Below are 20256 nucleotides of genomic sequence, written 5' to 3'. Positions count from 1 at the left end.
ATGCTTTACAAGGCTTTACAGCTACAAAGTGTGTATTCATTATTTTCTAGGAACCTCACCATATCCCTGCGAGGTCAGTGTAGACCAGGCTTAGGCTAGACCACTTGCCCTAACTACAGGATGGAGGGCCTCGCAAGAGGTCTCTGCTACAGTGGTGCTGACACATCACTTCTCCCCTGGCTAAGCTGGTGGAGTCGAGGCTCTGTTGGCTCTGCTTTTCTTAAGCCCAGATGTCCTAGAATTGGACCACTGAGGGCCATTCTGGCCCCTGTTATGGCTGTCAGTAAAGCTTTCCTTGTTTTTGGTGAATCTCACAATCCTGTTGGAACCTGTTGCAGGGACAGCCCATTCCCTGGGACCAGAGGATGCCAGGACACAAGAGGAACAAGATGAGCAGGAGGCAGTGCAGGGTGAGCAGATGTTTGGGTTTTTGTTTTGTTGTCAGATTTGGGAGGAGGTTGAGTGTTTGAAATGTGATGGGGGGTTATGCCCCAGGAGACAGTTGTTCACCTCTTCTTAACTTCTAATATACTACCTGTTGATGGTTATTCAAAAAGAGTCAACAAAACTGGCTCTCTGGCTGAGGTCAGAATCTGGGCCGTGTTAATTCAGGTCCTCAGTGAGCATAGTATTTGGAAACGCCCAGTCAGAAGTTCACAGTCTGATGAAGAAAGGTATATTCGCGTCTCATTTACAAGTTAGAGAGTCCCTGAGTTTGGCAGGGACTATTCGGCTTATCACATCAACTTCCTTCCTTTAGAAACGATGCTGTAATTGAGTTCCAAGAGTGGTGACCAGCTAGTCCGTATAGCATGTAGTTTCTAGAACCAGGTCTTCTTAGTCTTCGTTCAATACCATTTCCATCCCCCCTGCTTAGCTTTAAATTCCATGTAGTTGAATTCTAGTTTCTGTAAATGGAATTACAGTAGAAAGAAACTTGATCAAGTAAGAAATCATTCTTAACCCAGCTATGCTGCTTTCTGATGGGCCACGTTATTATTCTTTTTTTTTTTTTTTTTAATGTTTATTTGAGAGAGAGCAAGCAGGGGGACTGCAGAGAGAGGCAAAGAGAGAATCCCAAGCAGTCTCGATGCTGCCCAATGTGGGGCGCAAACCCATGAACCATGAGATCATGACCTGAGCCAAAACCAAGAATTGGACGTTTAACCAACTGAGCCACCCAGGTGCTCCTGGGCCACATTACTTCACTCAAGAAGTAATTGATACCTGCTTTATTCCAAGCACTAATAAATAAAAAATGCTTCCTGTGTTAAGTGATCTTGAAGATAACTTTTTGCTTTGAGCTTAATTTCTGATTCAGTGTAAGGAAGTTTATTCTTATGGTATTTATTACTGACCATAAATTTAGGAAATTAGGATTCCTTCTCGTAGAAATTAACTGTTAGAAAATTTGGAAGATAGATAAAAGTACCATGAAGAAAGTAAGTCATCCTCATGGGTGCACCTGGATGGCTCAGTCAGTTCAGTGTCCAACTTTGGCTCAGGTCATGATCTCGTGGTTTGTGGGTTTGAGCCCCACATTGGGCTCGCTGCTATCAGCATAGAGCCCTCTTTGGATCCTCTGTCCCCCTCTCTCTCTGCCCATCCCCCACTCACACTTTATCTCTCAAAAATAAATAAACATTAAAAATTAAGAACCAATCATCCTCATAATCCCAATTTTCTTTTAAGTGTTACTCTTTTTATGGTATAATATTTAGTAGAGTGTATCTGCCTTGCAATACCTACCTTCTTCTGGAGGAGATCTAAGCATAATCTCGTAGGACATGAATTGTGTTAGATGTTTGTACTGAATGCCCTGGTAGAATAAAGAAAAGAATTATTTACGTTTAAAAGTAATTGTAGCTTGTGAGATGTACTGTGAATGAAAATATAGCATGTTTTGAGAAAAATGAAAGAGAACTATTCTAGCATTGGGGTTCAGAGACAGGTTCTCTGAACAGTGACATTTAAGATCTAAAGAAGGAATTGGACTTAACTAGGTAAGGGTGAAACTATGTTTTCACTTTGCTTGGACACTTGGGAATATATTTTTAATTTTAATTCCAGTATAGTTAACGCACAGTGTTATAGTAGTTTCAGGCATGCAATGTAGTAATTCAACAATTCTGTACATTACTCAAGTGCTCATCATGATAAGTGTACTCTTAATCCCCATCACTTATTTCACCCATCCCCCCACCCACCTCTCCTCTGGTAACCATCGGTTCTCTGTAGTTGAGAATCTAGTTTTTGGTTTGTCTCTTTGTTTTTTTTTTTCCTTTGTCCATTTATTTTGTTTCTTAAATTTCACATATGAGTGAGATCATGTGATGTTTGTCTTTCTCTGACTTATTCTGCTTAGCATTATACTCTCTAGCTCATCCATGTTGTTGCAGATGGCAAGATTTCATTCTTTTTTATGGCTGAGTAATATTCCATCGTATGTATATACCACTTTTTATTTATCCATTCATCTATCAGTAAACACTTAGGCTGCTTCCATTTCTTAGCTCTTTTAAGTAATACTGCAATAAACATAGGGGTGCATATATCTTTTTGAATTGGTGTTTTCATATTCTTTGAGTAAATACCCAGTAGTGGGATTACTGGATTGTATAGTAGTTCTATTTTTAATTTTGTGAGGAATCTCCATACTGTTTTCCGTAATGGCTGTACCAGTTTGCATTCCCACCAACAGTGCACAAGGGTTCCTTTTTCTCCACATCTTCTCCAACACTTGTTGTTTCTATTGTTGTTGATTTTAGCCATTCTGACAGGTGTGAGGTGATATCTCATTATGGTTTTGATTTGTATTTCCCTGATGATGAGTGATGATGAAAATCTTGTGTCTGTTGGCCATCTGGGTGTTTTCTTTAGAGAAATGTCTATTCATGTCTTTTGCCCATTTTTAATTGGATTACTTGGGTTTTTTGGCATTGAGTTGTAAAAGTTCTTTAAAAAAATATTTATTGGGGTGCCTGGATGGCTCAGTCGGTTAAGCATCTAACTCTTGATCTTGGCTTAGGTCATGATCTCACAGTTTGTGAGTTTAAGCATCATGTCAGGCTCTGTGCTGATAGTTGGAGCCTGCTGAGGATTCTGTCTCACCTTCTCTCTGCCTATCCCCTGCTTGTGCACACACACACACACTCACTCTCTCTCTCTCTCTCTCTCTCTCAAAATAAATAAATAAACTTAAAAATTTTTTAAAAAGGAATCTCTGCACCCAACATGGGGGTTGAGCTTACAACCCCAAGACCAAGAGTCGCATGTTCTACCAACTGAGCCAGCCAAGCACCCCGGGTTGTAGAAGTTGTTTATATATTTTGAGTACTAACCCTTTATCAGATATATCATTTGCAAATATCTTCTCTCATTCGGTAGGTTGTCTTTTAGTTTTGTTGATTGTTTCCTTTGCTGTGCAGAATATTTTTATTTTGCTGTGCAGCAAACCAATGGTTTGCTTTTGTTTCATTTACCTAAGGAGACACATCTAGAAAAGGGAATATTTTTCTTTTCTTTAAATATTCTTCAGGCTATGTTTCAATGTTCATTATTCTTTATAGTTTACTAAAAGGCAGATTATTTCGATCTATAGATTCAGATATGTCTTCAGGTCTTCCCTGGCTATCACTGTTAATTGACCTGTGTTCTTTTTTCATCTGGATGATGACTGTGCTCTCCGCATAAGGCATCTTTTTTTTCCCTCTATAGAGGAAGAGTACAAGGAGAACATATTTCTCTTTTTTTGTTTTAAGTAGGCTCCATGCCCAATGTGTGGCTTGAATTCACAACCCCAGGATCAAGAGCTGGAAGCTCTACTGACTGAGGCAGCCAGATGCCCCAAAGAGAACACATTTTTAGAGCAAATCTAATTTTTACTTTCCACCATAAATTCATTCTTGTTTTGTCAGTTTCTTATGCATGTTTTAAATCTATAGGAACATGTTTTAGTTTTACTTATATTCTTACCTAAACCAGCTGCACTTTGATTTGAGTGCACATTATTGCTTGTTCTTGACTTCAAGTCCAGTGTTCTTGACACTGCAATTGACAGAATTCGCTTTGATCATGTGTATCTGTGTTTTTTTTTTTTTTTCCTGCTCCATTCTCACTAACTTAGGTGATGGAACAGAATACAGAACCCAAATAACAGAAAAATATTGTATCACGTGGGATAAGAAGTGTTTATTTGGAGAACCTGAAGATTTACATCCTGGAGTTGCTCAGAAAGATCAAGAACTGTTGGAACATCTGTTTGACGTGGATGTGAAAACCGGTGAGCAGCCACAGACAGTGGTGCTCCAGGGGCCTGCTGGAGTTGGGAAAACAACCTTGGTGAGAAAAGCAGTGGTAGATTGGGCCCGGGGAAATCTCTACCAGCAGAGGTTTAGCTATGTTTTTTATCTCAATGCAAGAGAAATCAACCAGTTGAGAGAACAAAGTTTTGTTCAAATGATATCAAAGGACTGGCCCAGCACAGAAGGCCCCATTGAAAGGATCATGTCCCAGCCCGGCAGTCTCCTTTTTATTATTGATAGTTTTGATGAGCTGAACTTCGCCTTTGAGGAACCTGAGTCTGTGCTGTGTGAGGACTGGACCCAGGTACACCCAGTGTCCTTCCTTCTCAGTAGTCTGCTGAGGAAAGTGATGCTCCCTGAGTCATCCTTATTGGTGACAACAAGACTCACAGCTTGTAAGAAACTGAAGCCTCTGTTGAAGAATCCGCATTCTGTAGAGCTGCTGGGTATGTCTAAGGGTGCAAGAGAGGAGTATATTTACCAATGTTTTGAAGACCGGAAGAGAGCTTTGCAAGTATTCAATTCACTAAGAAGCAATGAGATGGCTTTTAGCATGTGTAAAGTCCCCCTAGTGTGCTGGCTTCTTTGTACCTGTCTGGAGCAGCAAATAGAGAAGGGTGGTGACATCACGTTAACCTGCAAAACAACAACAGCACTGTTTATCTGCTATATCTCTAGCTTGTTCCCACCAGTAGATGGAAACAGTGCTAGTCTACCCAGCCAGACCCAACTGAGCAGCCTGTGCCACTTGGCTGCCAAAGGAGTGTGGACCATGACATCTGTATTTTACAGGGAGAATCTCAGAAAGCATGGCTTATCTAAATCGGATGTGTCAATTTTCCTGGACCTCAGTATTCTTCAAAAGGACATGGAGTATGAAAATTGCTACATGTTCACCCACCTGCACGTTCAGGAGTTTCTTGCAGCTATGTTCTATATGTTGCAAGACAGCTGGGGAACCAAGAACAGTTCCTTTCAGTCTTTCAAAGACTTGAAGCTGTTGCTTGAAAGCAACAGTTATAAAGACCCCCATCTGACACAGATGAAATGCTTTTTGTTTGGCCTTTTGAATGAAGATCGAGTAAAACAACTGGAGAAAACTTTTAGCTGTAAAATGTCACTAGAGATAAAATGGAAGATACTTCAGTGGCTGGAGATGATGGGGAACAGTGAAGATTTTCCAGCACAGGTGGAATTTCTGGAGTTGTTTTTCTATCTGTATGAGACTCAAGATGAAGCTTATATAAGCCAGGCAATGAGCTATTTCCAAAAGATTGTCATTAATATTTGTGGGAAAATCCATTTGCTTGTATCTTCATTCTGTCTTAAGCACTGCCAATGTTTACGGACCATGAAACTGTCGGTAACCATGGTATTTGAGAAGATGTTAAACTCAAGCCCCCTAGCTGAAATTTGGTAAGCATGGAAGTTCCCTGTCAGGGAGTGAGGGAAATAGATTTCATTGGTGAGAGGGGGGGAATTGTTGAGCTGAGGTGCCAGAGCCAGGATAACCCTTCAGGCTTGTCCTACCTTGAGGCAAGGAGGGGAAGCACTGAAACCCCTTATTGACCAGTAGTGGCTACTGGTGAGGAAAGGACAAAAATATGCCTGAAGTGGCTCTCTTGGCCTGAGGGCAGTATCAAGAAAGGGGCTTGGCTGAGAGCTATCACCTGTCAACACCCTTAACTAGAAATAATCTTCAGGTCACATCCTAGCACAAAGTTGCATCCAGTATGGTACACGTTTAACTTTTAAAAAGAATGCCCTCCAGAAGAACAAGGGAATGGGAATTTCTTGCTGAAGCTCATTTATATAGGGCATCTATCTGTTCCTCTATAAGCTGCTGACCTAGCTCACCTTCCCTGTAGCCTAGACTTAGGTCAGTCTTTGCTTTGTAGTTCATGAAAGGTCTCAGCCCTTTAACACCTAACTGGAGAGAGTACGATGTGGGTAAGAAATAGTAGGGGCTGAATGAGTATTTTGAAATAATGAGTCTTTAGAGTTTTATGCCTATTATTTTATCCTCTTCTCTTCCTTGAATTGCCTTTTCTGACTCCATCTATGCCTGGGGGAAGAATTCAACTATGGGATTAGCTCCAGATTTAACTGAACTTGAGGGCAATGTATGTGGTACATAGTTGTCTAGTGCATGGGAAATTTAATCTCTTACCCAGTTCAATGCTGGTCAAAAGCATATCTCAGTTTATTTTTCAGATTACAAAACTTTGATTCAGAGAAGTTTGCCTGGATAGTAAGTGCACAATTGTTGGTTCAACACACATCAGATAATAGCTAGCATCTGCTTGACCATATGCTGACAGTCTTCTAAGTCCCAGCTCATTTAGGCTCTCAACAATCCTAGTAAAAGCCTACTAGTAAAAACCCTGAGGTATCAAAAGATATTAATTTGACTGAGGTCCTACATAGGATTGTGAGTCCTTGGTTTTCCAGCTTAACCCACACTGCCTTGTTGCCATTAGGTACAATCACAGAACCATCTCCCTTGTAAGGACATACATTTCATTTCTCCTTAGCTGTGAGAAAATTCTAGGCTCGGATGCCATGACCTTTACTGTTCTCGGGGTGTTCTAAGTAATCTCATTCAGTCTGTCTTCTCAATTCTGACTTAGTGGTTCTGTTTAAAGATGTGATTGAACCCAGGGTGTTAGAATGTATTTTATGCCCAAGAGTAAACATTAAGAAGACATTCTGGCCATTATATTGCTAGTCCTCAGGCTACCTTCCCTTCATCTGTGTTCTAGTGTTATATAATACTAGAGTTGGCCTTGTTGCTAAAATAAGAGTCTGAGAAACCCAGTGTTCTAAGAGGCACATTATAGGTGGGTCAGTGTCTTCCACAACAAAACAATGTTGTAAATTTAATAGCATTGCTATCTGTCTTGTTCACCGTTATATCCCATAACATTTTTTTTTAATATATATATATATATATATTTTTGGACACAGAGCATGCACATGAGTGGGGGAGGGGCAGAAAGAGAGAGGGAGAGAGAGAATCCCAAGCAGGCTCTGCACTGTCAGCACAGAACCTGAATCGGGGCCCAAACTCACAAACTGTGAGATTATGAACTGATCTGAAATCAAGTGTCATACACTTAACCTACTAAGCCACCCACACACCCCTTCCACAGCATTTCTACGTAGTAGGCACTTAAATGTTTGAATGAATGATGTATTGCCTAGTTTTCTCAAATTTAAGACCTCAGGTGATAACAGAGGCCAGCACTCTGCAATGTTATTCAATCCAATTTTTAAGTAAGGTATGGGGAAACCAGTATTTATTGGGTAGTGAAGGAGATCAGGATATGCCACCCCAAAATATGCCACTTTTCCATTAGAAGTATTCTGAGCTGAAAGCATTTGAGTTCCTGAAGCTCCTTACCTGCTTACAGGCAGAGCCTCTAAAAAGAACTCAACTGTCATGAATCCCCTCCCTGCAAGCAATTTCTCTAATTTCTTCTTGGAGGCAAGTTGGCACCACACCCAGGTGGATGTTGTCACAAACTATCCTGTCTCTTCTCTGTTCTCTTAAGGGTCCATTTATCTTTCCAACAAGTCCTTTGTTTTTCCACAAGTGCCTTTTCTCCCTCTGCCTTTCCCCCACTAAATTAGCTATATAAACCCAAATAATGCCTACATCTCTGAGTTACTCATCACTGAATTCCTCCCATGTAGGTCTACAATGCATATGCTAATACAATTTGTATGCTTTTCTCTTGTTAATCTGTCTTTTGCCCGTCCAATTTAGAGGGCCCCGGGGAGAACCTAGGAGGCCACAGGGAAAAAGATGCTTTTTTTTCCCCTCTCCTATAGCAACTATTTGTATAAGGCAACATGCTAGACTTTTATGTATTTTAATATAAATAAACAGCTATCGATTGTTAGCATTTACAATGGGAAACCTTTGTTAAGCATTTTGTATAGATTCTTACTGAATCTTCACAGTAATCCTAAGAAATAGATACTATTATCTTCATTGTTTAAGATGAAGAAACTGAGGCTCGCCTAGGCTAGTGATGTTGCCAGATCAGCCAGTTTAGTGAAAGGCAGAGTTGGGACTCAGGACTGTTTTGTTGTAGAGCTTTTGCTTATAATTATAAGGACGTCCTCTGCTTTATTCGTTACTAACCTTTGTTTATAATGAGTTTGTCAATAGTATGCCTATTAGTTAAATTATACAACAGTTACAAATTTACAGAGTGCCTTTGTGTATGTACTAAATTTGACTATTAAATCCTCACAGTCCTGTGAAGGGAGATAGAATTTCCATTTCATACATGAAGAGAGCTCAGAGCTCCTAGAACTGATGTGACTTACCTAAAGTGATGTAGCTAGTCAACGGGAGAACTGGAGCTCAAAACCCGGGCTTCTTAGTCTCCACCCTGTCCCCAGATGTCTCCCTATTACTCCTATTCTTACTCTTTGTAGTCTTATTTTTCTTCTTGATACTGGCTCTTTGGGTATTTGAAGACCTCCGGATTGTCCTTCCTAAGTCTCTTCCTCCAAAGTGAAGTCTCTAGTGTAGTTTTGTGTGTTGAAGAAATATGTTGAGGGGGTGAGAGAGTTACTTGGCAAACAAAGCCTTTGGGGTGCCAAGAGGAAGATTTTCGGGTGGACTGCGCCCACAACAGACCTGCACTGATGTACTCACCATTTTCGGGGTATACTTCCTTTCACCCAACACTATCTTCTGACAGGTGCCCTGGTTGAAACAGATAAATCCATCTTTTCTTTTTCTCAATTATCTAGGCGAAGGGATGGTGGTCATATTACTCATTGCTGGCAAGATCTCTGTTCAGTGCTTCATACAAATGAACACTTGAGAGAATTGGACCTGTGTCATAGCAACCTCAATGAATTAGCCATGAAGACTTTTTATCAGGAACTGAGTCATCCAAGCTGTAAACTACAAAAGCTATTGTAAGTTTGGCATCAGAAAATCTAATGGAGTTATTCCACCTTCTTTCTTTGTCCCATTGGCTACTGCTTATTAGGGGATCCAATAGTAAACAAATATTTAAAATCCACGGTGTAAACTACTTTAAGAACACCACCAGTGGAAACCTCTGGGGATGTGGAAGCATACCTAACTTGTTCTGGGAGTGTAGCAGCTATTGACATGTGTTTTTTGAGGCCCGATAAGGAATTTTGTACGTGAGGAAGGACACAGAGCTAAGGCATTCTAGGCAGCTCAACAGCATTTTCAAAGATAGGTTCTGGAGTACACTATTTTTCTTTTTAATTTCTTTCTATTGAGGAATAATTTACATTTAATAAAAGGCACAGATAGTAAGTGTCTAGTCAAGCTTGATGATTGCATATACCTATGTAACCAATACCCAAAACAAGCTAGAGAATAATTCCATCACCGCTGGAAGTTTCCTTCTACCCCCTTCTATTAGTTTTCTTACCCTATCCAGTCTCAAAGGCAACCACTTTCTAAATTTATAACTATAGATTAGCTTTGTCTGTTCTTGTAAATAGTTTTCATTGCTTCATGTAGTATGTACGTGTTGTGTCTGTATTCTTTTGCTCAACGAAATGTTTTAAAAATTTACCTATGTAGTTGTATGTTTTAGTAGCCTGTTTCTTTTTATTGCTGATGGGAGTATTCCATTGTTTGACCTACTGCAGCTCATTCATTCTCTTTTGAATAGACTCCTGTGTTGTTTCCAGTTTTTGGCTATAATGAATAAGGCTGCTATGACTATTCTTGTACGAATTTTGCATGTGTGTGATATATGTTCTCATCTCTTGGGCTAATATTTAGGAATGGAACTGCCAGTTTACAGATGGATGTTTAACCTGTTAATAAATTGCCAGCCAGCTCTTTAGAGTGATTGTGCCATTTTGTAGTCCTACTGACAATGTATGAAAGTTCCGCCTGCTCCTCATCCTGGCCAACATTTGCTACTTGTCTTTATTATATCCTAATTTGATTCTACAGACCCTATCATTTTTTTACATTTGCTGGTTTACATGGCTTTCTCCCTTTTGTCTACTGGCTCTACTAAGAGCTGGAACTGATGCTATTTAGTACTGTATTCAATGCCCATCCCATGTGCTCAAGGCCTAATTAGTGCTCAGTAATATGTTTTGAATACTGAACAAACAATTAGCACTGGAGATTGATGTTCTTTTTTTAGGGGAGGGGGACAGGCTTCTCTCTAAATATTTCCCTTGGAATCTCCATGTTTTCAGTGAGATCTGACCTTAGATTTAAAGTACCATATTTGGTCTGGTTTTGCACCATAGATGGGGTAGTCAACTGCATAGATGTCATGATTAAGGGGTTCCTGGAAATCCTTTTCATTCACCCCCAGGCATCTCCCCTACATTTTCCTTTTACTGAAAGTCACCAATCTAAAGCCCTGAAATTGCTACTGCCTTCTCTGGGGTTAAATGGCTTCCTCTTTTACAGTGCAAGGGTCCCTTAGGGGGTGACACCATGAAAGTAGCTGTTAGTCTTTCTCACCTCAATGTGGTCTTACTTCCTCAAGTCCTTTTTCCTTAACACACGAAATCGTACTTCCAATTTATATTTAGTGAGCGCATTAGGCACTTTTACTGGATGATGATGGTTAATGCTGTAAACAAGTAAAAGTTTTATTTTCCTGTGCTTGGCTAGAAGGGGAGTGAGGGTGAAGGTTAGGTGGTGGATGAAAGGGAGGAGAGGTGATGTTACACAGGGATGTTTTGAACAGTTAGTAGCAGTGTAAGCATATTAGGCATTTGGGACTACCAGAGGCACTTACAGAAGAATCAGATATAGCTAACAGTGACTGAATAGCAGATAATAGCTAGGAAGAAAAAGGGGCATACTTAACTTCCTCCCATATTTAGCTTTGGGCTGTCTCTGTACACTTAAAGTCCACAAGATGACAGCGTCTTTTGCAGTGATATGTTTTGTTAATGTTGCACATCAAACAGTTGATATTATGAACTCACCTGGGGTTATTTAAAGGATTCAATGTGAATTAGTGCTGTAATGAAGTATTTGGAATATCCCCCATTATTTCTGGTAGTCATTCCTAGGATTAAGAGTTCAAAACCTCCTCTTCTGCTTTTCCTGATGCTATTACCTTCTTTTCCTTCAAGGTCAAAAAAAAGTTGAGGATATCAGTTGTCAGGATGTAATGGCTATCTAAGTAGTAACCCAATTATTTTTCTAAGCAACATCCTGAAACTCAGATTTCTGAGAAATTGTGAAATCTGAGAAATCCACAGTAAAATAAGAAACGGCAGGAATATTTAGTTATCTAAGAGTTGGTTTTGAAAAGAAAGTGAGTGCTATAACCAGGATATGAATAATTTTGTAATCCCCCCCCTGCCTATTTTTATTCTGAAGGATGAGATTTCTTTCTTTCCCTGATGGTTGTCGGGATATTGCTAGTTCCTTGACTCACAACCAGAATCTGATGCATCTTGACCTGAAAGGGAGTGATGTAGGGGACAATGGAGTAAAGTCCTTGTGTGAAGCCTTGAAAAACCCAGAGTGTAAACTACAGAATCTGAGGTAAGTTGTGAGGTTTTTTTGTTATAACTGAGACTTTTGTCTGTCCAAACAGACTTTACAGCCTGGATTTACTATTCATAGGGCCAGCTTAAATCTATTTTCATGATATAGAATGGCAGGAATCCCCAGATTCAGGGTAATTTTCTCCTGCCAGGACTTTTAATTGCTTCCATCCCCCCACTAAAGACCCCTCGTTGTATGGTTCCATGTCAACATTTCCTAAATTAAAAAAAAAAAAAAACAGACCCAGAATTTAAAATTATTTATATTTAAGTGCAGCCATATGTGTATTTATTGTATCTTTGAACGCTTACAGAAAAGAATGTACTAATGCTAACTGGGGCCAGTGTTAAGCAAGCTCAGTTTTACTTAAGTTTTGATAACAAATCACCCTCCCCTTATAATTGCAACTCGGTGACCAGTACAGAAAGCCGAGGAGGAAGAGCACAGTGACTGTCAACTGTCAAGGTGTTTGTTCATTCTCACACACTGTGGATCCTAGTGCTGGGTCTGATTTTCTCTGAAAGTGAGAGGGTTGGCAATCCTACTAGGTCCCCACATTTGTGTGACTGGTTACAAGGGAGATATTATTTTCCAGTGAAGGGTTTTTAATTCAGTTTTTGACAAAATAAAACCAAACCAAAGCAAAATAAAAAATCATTGCAATAAATTTTACCTTAGAAGTTTTTATCCCTGGACTCATTTGAGGGGTGGGGTGGGGTGGGGGAGTAAGGCAGAACCTTGATGCATGAAAGGCCAGGATAGGTCTGTATTTGTTAGAAGCAAATTATAATCTATATGTAGAAATCACAAGTAAAATGTGGAACAAGACCTTCTTTTTGACCATAGGCAGGTGAACTGTATTAACATTGGGAATTCTTAAGTCTCCCCAGTTTTTGTAGGATGAAATTTACTTATAGCATATCCAGAAAGTTGTTGGATGCTTCTTGAACATGGGTTGAGTTCAATTGTCGGCAGGCCAGGTTGGGGGGTATTAGTATTACCATCTGTGAAGTAGTTTTAGGACATGGTGAGGAATTTTCAGTAACCTGCAGCTTCTAGTATGGAACCCAAGTGAGAAGTAGGTCATTGGTTCTTCTGTCTACAAGTGAAACATGTTAGTAGCAAAAAACTGTTAAATGGAAGGAAAGATGTTTTCTTACAGTGGGAGCCATGGGTCCAAGACAAAAATGCCTTGGCACTTGACAGAGCAGCAGGACTGGGGTAAGATCTTTTTCATCAGCTGAGATTTGAACAATGTTTTCCACTGATAGGCCTTAAGGTAGACCCAGTTACTAGGCTTTCAAATAGGAAACCATCTGTCTGTGTCAAACAGTGGGGCTCCTTATATCAGTAAATAAAATTTTTTGGTGGCAGAAGTCACCAGAGCTTTGTAATAATTGAGCACTGCCTTACGTAGGATTGGATGCTCTCCCATTGTGAGTAACTCCTGGAAGTAATCGATAGTCTTATAGACTTCGTATTAACGCTCTGGAGAAAGTTTCAATTTTACGTTTACTTTAGACCTCATGTCCTAACAGCTGTGGACAGTTGACTGGCCACGGTAGTCTGGTTTAAGCATAGTTCATGCTGAGCTTAACATTGTCAAATTGCATTTTGCTGTTTTACTATTCCCACTGATTCTAGTTGATGTGAGCAGCGAAAGCATTGATAAATCAGTAGACCTCTGCCAGGCTGCCTCACAGAAGATCCCCAATTACTGTAGGAACTTTGCAAATATAAAGTATTTAAGAAAACTTTAAATTGCTGAGAGACTCCTATCAGCCCTTATACGTGAGCGTACTGGAAAGGTACATACAATGACTAATTTCATGTGAAGATTTCACTCTACTGTGTACTAAAGGTTCCCCTCCAGAAGGGGGAGAAGTATCTACTCTCCTTGTCCTGATAATTTTTTCCACCTTGTGAGCCTGATGATAGGGTATTCTTAAAGTATGTTGAGCAAATAAGGGGAAAAACAAAAACCTTGGGCAAACTAATAATGCCTCATTGTGCCCTGAATCCTTTCTTATTTTGCCTGTGCTCTGCAATTGGGGGTTAATAGCAAGGTGAGGGAGCAGTTGATTCCACCAAACAGCCACGTGAAGAGTACCAAAACAGTATTAACGTAAAACACTCCCTACATCTTCAAAGATTTTGAATTAGAGAATATTCCAGAAGGGTACTGTCTAAAATAGTTGCAAGAACAAAGTGATTAGTTGATCAAGATAAGAGGAAGATGGGGCACCCAGGTGGCTCAGTCAGTTAAGCGTGTGACTCTTGACTTCAGCTCAGGTCAAGTTTGTGAGTATGAGCCCCACATCGGGATTGGGATTCTGTCTCCCGCTCTCTGTCCCTCCCCTGCTTGTTCTCTCTCTCTTTCTCAAATTAAAAAACAACAACAACAAAAAACTTTAAAACAAAACAGATAAGAGGAAGGTGCCTGGGAATAACAACCACAGCCTTGACTGTATTATTAACTAGAATAAAATAGTTTATAAGATGTAGATAGCATATGGACCAGTGGAAAATTTTTGCTTTTCCAGGAGTTTAGAATCGTTCTAGTGTGTTATAATTGTTGACAACCATAAAGAGTTCAAAAGTATAATGGGCCCTCGTAAATATGAAAAGACTTTGGAAAAGTGAGAGTGTATATACTTTGAAATCAGAATTTCTGCCACCTGCACAGATGACCCAGCAGGCAGAGACTTGAGTTGGAACCTGAACTACTATTCCTGTTTTCTCTATTACAAAAACGTCTGTTTTAGTCATTAACTTTCATAAATCCTGATATATATCCACAGCTTCATAATCATACCAAACAAGTGTTGTTTTTTTTTTTTTAAGTTTATTTTTGAGAGAGAGAGAGAGCATGCTGAAGAGGCAGAGAGAGAATCACAAGCAGGCTCTGTACCATCAGCACAGAGCCTGATGCAGGGCTCAAAGTCATGAACCATGAGATCATGACCTGGCCAAAATGGAGAGTTGAATGTTTAACTGAATGAGCTACCCGGGCACCCCCCAAACAGGGTTTTAAATGAAATGTAATTTAAAGATTTAAGCCCTAAGTTCAAACATAAATAGGAATATAAGACAACAATTGATTTTGCCATCTTAATTTGAATAATATGAAGAATAAACTGTAACAAATTGGTAAGAAAGTAATTTATGTTCTTGTTTTGAAGTTTAGCATTTTTAGAAATTTTTAGATAAATAACTAATTTTTAAAATATTCTATTAATCTAAGTTTCCAAAATCAATAAATTTGGAAACTATATTTAAGTCAACATTAAAGATAGTATAACCACTGCTAAGAATATTGCAACACAGTACACCTCAAAAGTTGATTCAAAAAGCATAATATTTGCAATATTGTCTGATTCCAAGATTTGTAAGATTCCAGTTTATAAATATGTTGGTCATTTATGCAACTCATTTTAATTATGTACTGAGATTTATATTTATATGCTTTTAAATATTAATATAAATAATACTTAACCTACAGGGGAAATGTGAGAGATTTAGAAAGTTCTTTAAGATTTTTTTGTTGTTGTTAGGGGTGCCTGGGTGGCTTATTTGCTTAAGTGTCCGACTCTTGATTTCAGCTCAGGTCATGTACTCATGGTCCATGGGTTCGAGCCCCATATCCGGGCTCTGTACTGACATATCCGGGCTCTGTACTGAAGCGGATCCTGCTTCGGATTCTGTCTATCCTCTCTGTCCCACTCCTGTTTGTGCTATCTCAAAATAAATAAATTAACTTAAAAAAATTAGTAAATAATAAAGATTTTTTTGTTAAAGAAATACAAAGCCATATGTGATCTTAAAATCTATGTTTGCATTTTTATTTCTCACTGTGGTAAATTCAGGAATGAGTCCCAAAAGCATCTTTTAAGTTTCAAGTTACAGAACAAATTAACTTAATCTAATGATTTAGCTTGATTTGTAATAGGTCCATGAAGCCTATCTTGTTCATCCAAAGACCTTCTCCTGCAGTGAACAATTTCTGCAACCATATCCCTTTAGAAACAACTCTTCTGCTGTTTCTCAATTTCTCATGCCTGTCAGAAAAATAGGGGTGCTTGGGTGGCTCAGTTGGTTAAGCATCCAAATCTTGATTTTTGGCTCAGGTCAGGTTTTTGGTTAGTGAGATGAAGCCCCGTGTGGAGCTCCATGCTTTCAGCGCAGAGATTGGGATATTGTCTTCTCCCTCTCTCTCTGCCCCTCCCCCACTCAGACAGGGAGCTTGTGCACATGCCTGCCCGCTCTTAAAATAAATACAGTAAAAAATTAAAAAAAAAAAGAAAAATAATCTTGCATTCAAATAAAAAGTTACAAAATTCTCGGGCAACCTAGAGACCACATAGCAGACATTTTCACAAAAGAACATTCACACAGCTGTTCTGAGGTCCTGGAGTGTTCATCCTCCAGGGCAGCAGACCCTTCTAACTGAGGAAGGGCCACTTTCTCTTGAGCAATGCCTCTTGAGTGGCAATTTTCTAATCCTGTGCTGCCAGAAGCATAAAAGAGCTTATTCCACTGAGCCTCAGCTCCTAGAGAAGACTGGCATCATGCATCAGATAAAGTCCTACCCTGACTGTGTCTCACACCAGGAGATGCTTATTCTTGACACATGGATTCCTTCTGAGTGAGCTGCATCAAGGACCACCTAATGGACCTGTACCCAGTCACAGCTGGTCAGAGCCACAGACTGCAATCAATGAGAACAAAAACAATGAGAACAAATTTATAATTTGCTTGCTTTTTAAAATTTATATCCAAACTGGTTAACATATATTGTAATAATGATTTTAGGAGTAGAATTTAGTGTTTCATCACTTACATGTAACATCCAGTGCTCATTACAAGTGCCCTCCTTAATGCCATCGCCCATTTAGCCCATCCCCCACCCAGCACCTCTCCAGCAACCCTCATTTTCTTTGTGCTTAAGAGTCTCTGCTTCCCTTCCCCTGTGTTCATCTGTTTCTTAAATCCTACATATAAGTGAAATCATATAATATTTGTCTTTCTCTGACTTATTTTGCTTAGCATAATGCACTCTAGTTCCATCCACGTTGTTGCATATGGCAAGATTTCATTCTTTTTGATCACCAAGTAATACTCCATTGTATATACATACCACATCTTATTTTTCCATTCAGTCAGTGGATATTTGGGCTCTTTCCATATTTTGGCTATTGTTGGTAGTACTTCTATAAACATTGGGGTGCGGGTGCCCCTGTGAGTCAACATTTTTGTATCCTTTGGATAAATACCTAGTAGTGCTATTACTGGGTCATAGGGTAGTTCTATTTTTAATTTTTTGAGGAACCTCCATGCTGTTTTCCAGAGTGGCTGCACCAGTTTACATTCCCACCAGCAGTGCAAAAGAGTTTCTCTGCATCCTCACCAACATCTATTGTTGCCTGAGTTGTTAATGTTAGCCATTCTGACTGGTATGAGGTAGTATCTCATTGTGGTTTTGATTTGTATTTCCCTGATGATGAGTGATGTTAAGCATGTTTTCATGTGTCTGTTAGCTATCTAGATGTCTTCTTTGGAAAAGTGTCTATTCATGTCTTTTGCCCATTTCTTCACTGGATTATTTGTTTTTTGGGTGTGGAGTTTGATAAGTTCTTTATAGATTTTGGATGCTAACGCTTTATCTGATATGGCATTTGCAAATATCTTCTCCCATTCTGTTGGTTGACTTTTAGTTTTGCTGATGGTTTCCTTTGCTGTGCAGAAACTTTTTATCTTGATGAGGTCCCAATAGTTCGTTTTTGCTTTTGTTTACCTTGCTTCCAGAGACACATCAAGTAATAAGTTGCTGCAGCTGAAATCAAAGAGGTTATTGCCTGTTTTCTCCTCTAGGAATTTGATGGCTTCCTATCTTATGTTTAGGTCTTTCATCCATTTTGAGTTTATTTTTGTGTATGGTGTAAGAAAGTGGCTCAGGTTCATTCTTCTGCATGTTGCTGTACAGTTTTCCCGGTACCAATGTCTGAAGAGACTTTTTTTTCCATTGGATATTCTTTCCTGCTTTGTCAAAAATTAGCTGGCCATACATTTGTGGGTCCATTTCTGGATTCTCTGTTCTGTTCCTTTGATATAAGTATCTGTTTTTGTGCCAGTACCATACTGCCTTGATGATTACAGATTTGTAACAAATATTAAAAATTATAATTTGCTTGGAAATTTTCAGTCAAGAGCCTCCTTGTAGGGGCACTATAGAGAGAGAGAGAGTTGGGGTCAGTTCCCCACCAGAACCCAAATGCAAGTTAATGTGTCTCCTCTGTTTCACTGGCCCATATGTAGGGGTTAGCTTAGAGCCACCGTCATCAGCTCAGCTTTTGATTGAATTACTGGTGATTGATGTTTTGTATTAACATAACTGAGACAAGACCTTCAAACTCTCAGAAAACAAGAGACCAGAGTTACATTTTTTTATTTCCTTATGCACGTGAGAGGAGAGGAGAGCCTTGATGATCTTTCTGATTTGACACAATCTGTTCCATATTTGTAACATTTAGAAATTCAGAAGTAGCAATTTGAGTATTACAGGAGTGACACATTATTAAATAAGACACTTGGTCAAAATTATAGACTTACTAGAACTTAAGGGTTGTTTTCACAAGACACAGTAGCAATTTCTAAAGTCCACATGTCTTCTTATAAGACTTCTTTTTTACAATAAAATATTTTCAGACTTGTAATACCATCTGCTTTTCTTTGTAGCTATAAGGGAAAGAGGGAACATTTTCTTATGAGGCTGAGATTTCATTTGTCAGGAATTAGGAAGTCCATAGCTGAAATTCTGTTAGCACTAAGGGAAAAGAAGAAAGCTTGAGAAGCTCAAACTTGTAATATGGAAAGGATAAGAGCGAAACAGATCATGAACAAAAGAACGTGAGCCATGTAATATTTACATCCCCAGCTGAAAACCTTTTTTTAGTGTTTACCGTTTCTGTTCTTTGCTTCCTGGATGCATTACATTGTGTTTCATTTTTGATCTATGTGTATGTGTGTCTGGAAATTTGCAAGTAGGATATTGCCTGTTTTTATTGGATTATTATCACCCTTCAGGGTTTTTCCCTCCAAATGTGTGTTTGAATTACCAAATTTAAAAGGATTAAAGCATTTAAAATACCCTTATGTAAGGCATTGCATTTAATGTACCTCTGTCATACAATTTCCAGCATGTTAATTTAATCAGGATTATGGGGGCTACACATTTTACATTTTGAACTCTTTCAGAACTTTTCTGACTTTTTGTCATGGCGATGCACATGAATACAACAATTATTCAAATTTAATTTTATATACTTTTTATCAATGTATATGTGTATTTTTTGTTAAACTTTCATTTCTTACTGTATAAAATCTTACATTTCATTCATTGCATTATTGGCCGTATAATTTTAAATTACCATTTTCATGAAATGTATATGAATGATATATTTTAGGACTTCATTTATATCCCTCAATTGCCCTCACAGATGATTAACTTCTTGTTTATTTATAAAGTTTATTTATTTTGAGAGAGAGAGCGAGCAGAATAGGGGCAGAGAGAGAGAGAGAGAGAGAGAAAGAGAATCCCAAGCATGTTCCACACTGTCAGTGCACAGCCCGATGTGGGGTGGAACTCACAAACCATGAGATCATGATCTGAGCTGAAATCAGACACTTAACCAACTGAGCCACCCTGCAATCCTGATGATTGACCTCTTACCTGGGTCTGAGGGCTCTATTTTCCTTCTTAGCACTTTGACTTTGGTACATTGCTCTGCAGCATTTGGTGTTCTAAAGTCCGAGGATAACCTGACCCTTGAACCCCTCACCTTCCTGCCCACCTTCCTGGTTCATACGTGTTAGTTTTCTCTCATTGGTGTTGTCCAGGTAGTTTTCCTTACTTTGGCATGAAAGTACCTTTTGATCTGCTAGCAACCTTTTTTTCTGCCCAAAAATTCTTTCTTTCAATTGGATTTTTAAAAATGGGTTTGTTTCTCTTGCTCTCTTTCTTCAAGAGCATCTCATAGTCATTGGTTGTAGCTCCTTTCCTATATAACTCTTACTTACTTTTTGTCACTTTAATCTTTTTTCATCCTTCCTCCTTGAGGAGTTTCTCACATATTTTCACTGCTTTTGTTCTTTATTGCTTCAAATATGGATTCCAGTTTTCTCCTGTTTTTAAACTCATTGGACTCTTTATCTTAAACCCGCTCCCTTTCTCAGTGTTACCTCTTCTTAGGATGTGCTCTTGTTCAGAGAATGTGCACCTCATACATTTAAGATATAAAGCAAGCTTTTCTAAACATTTTCTTCTGTTTCCCCATTTTCTGTTTTTCATACATGTACATATTTTCTGTCCTTTAGTTAAACTTTAACATTTTATCCACAGGCCCCATAATATTG

General features: G+C 39.0%; 1 protein-coding gene across 1 annotated transcript in view; it reads left to right on the top strand.

The window, feature by feature from the left end:
* NLRP14 (NLR family pyrin domain containing 14) overlaps positions 1–20256 on the top strand; it is a 38656-nt gene that overhangs the window by 740 nt on the left and 17660 nt on the right. The window contains exons 2-5 of the mRNA XM_049650870.1: positions 339–410; positions 4127–5720; positions 9075–9245; positions 11674–11841. Coding sequence (XP_049506827.1) covers positions 339–410; positions 4127–5720; positions 9075–9245; positions 11674–11841 — 2005 coding nt within the window. The remainder of the gene's footprint in view (positions 1–338; positions 411–4126; positions 5721–9074; positions 9246–11673; positions 11842–20256) is intronic.

The sequence above is a fragment of the Panthera uncia genome, chromosome D1 (genome assembly GCF_023721935.1).
Source record: "Panthera uncia isolate 11264 chromosome D1, Puncia_PCG_1.0, whole genome shotgun sequence".
In the NCBI taxonomy this organism is placed as follows: Eukaryota; Metazoa; Chordata; class Mammalia; order Carnivora; family Felidae; genus Panthera; species Panthera uncia.
The sequence above is the reverse complement of the archived record's forward strand: the minus strand, read 5'-3'. Positions and strand labels throughout refer to the sequence as shown.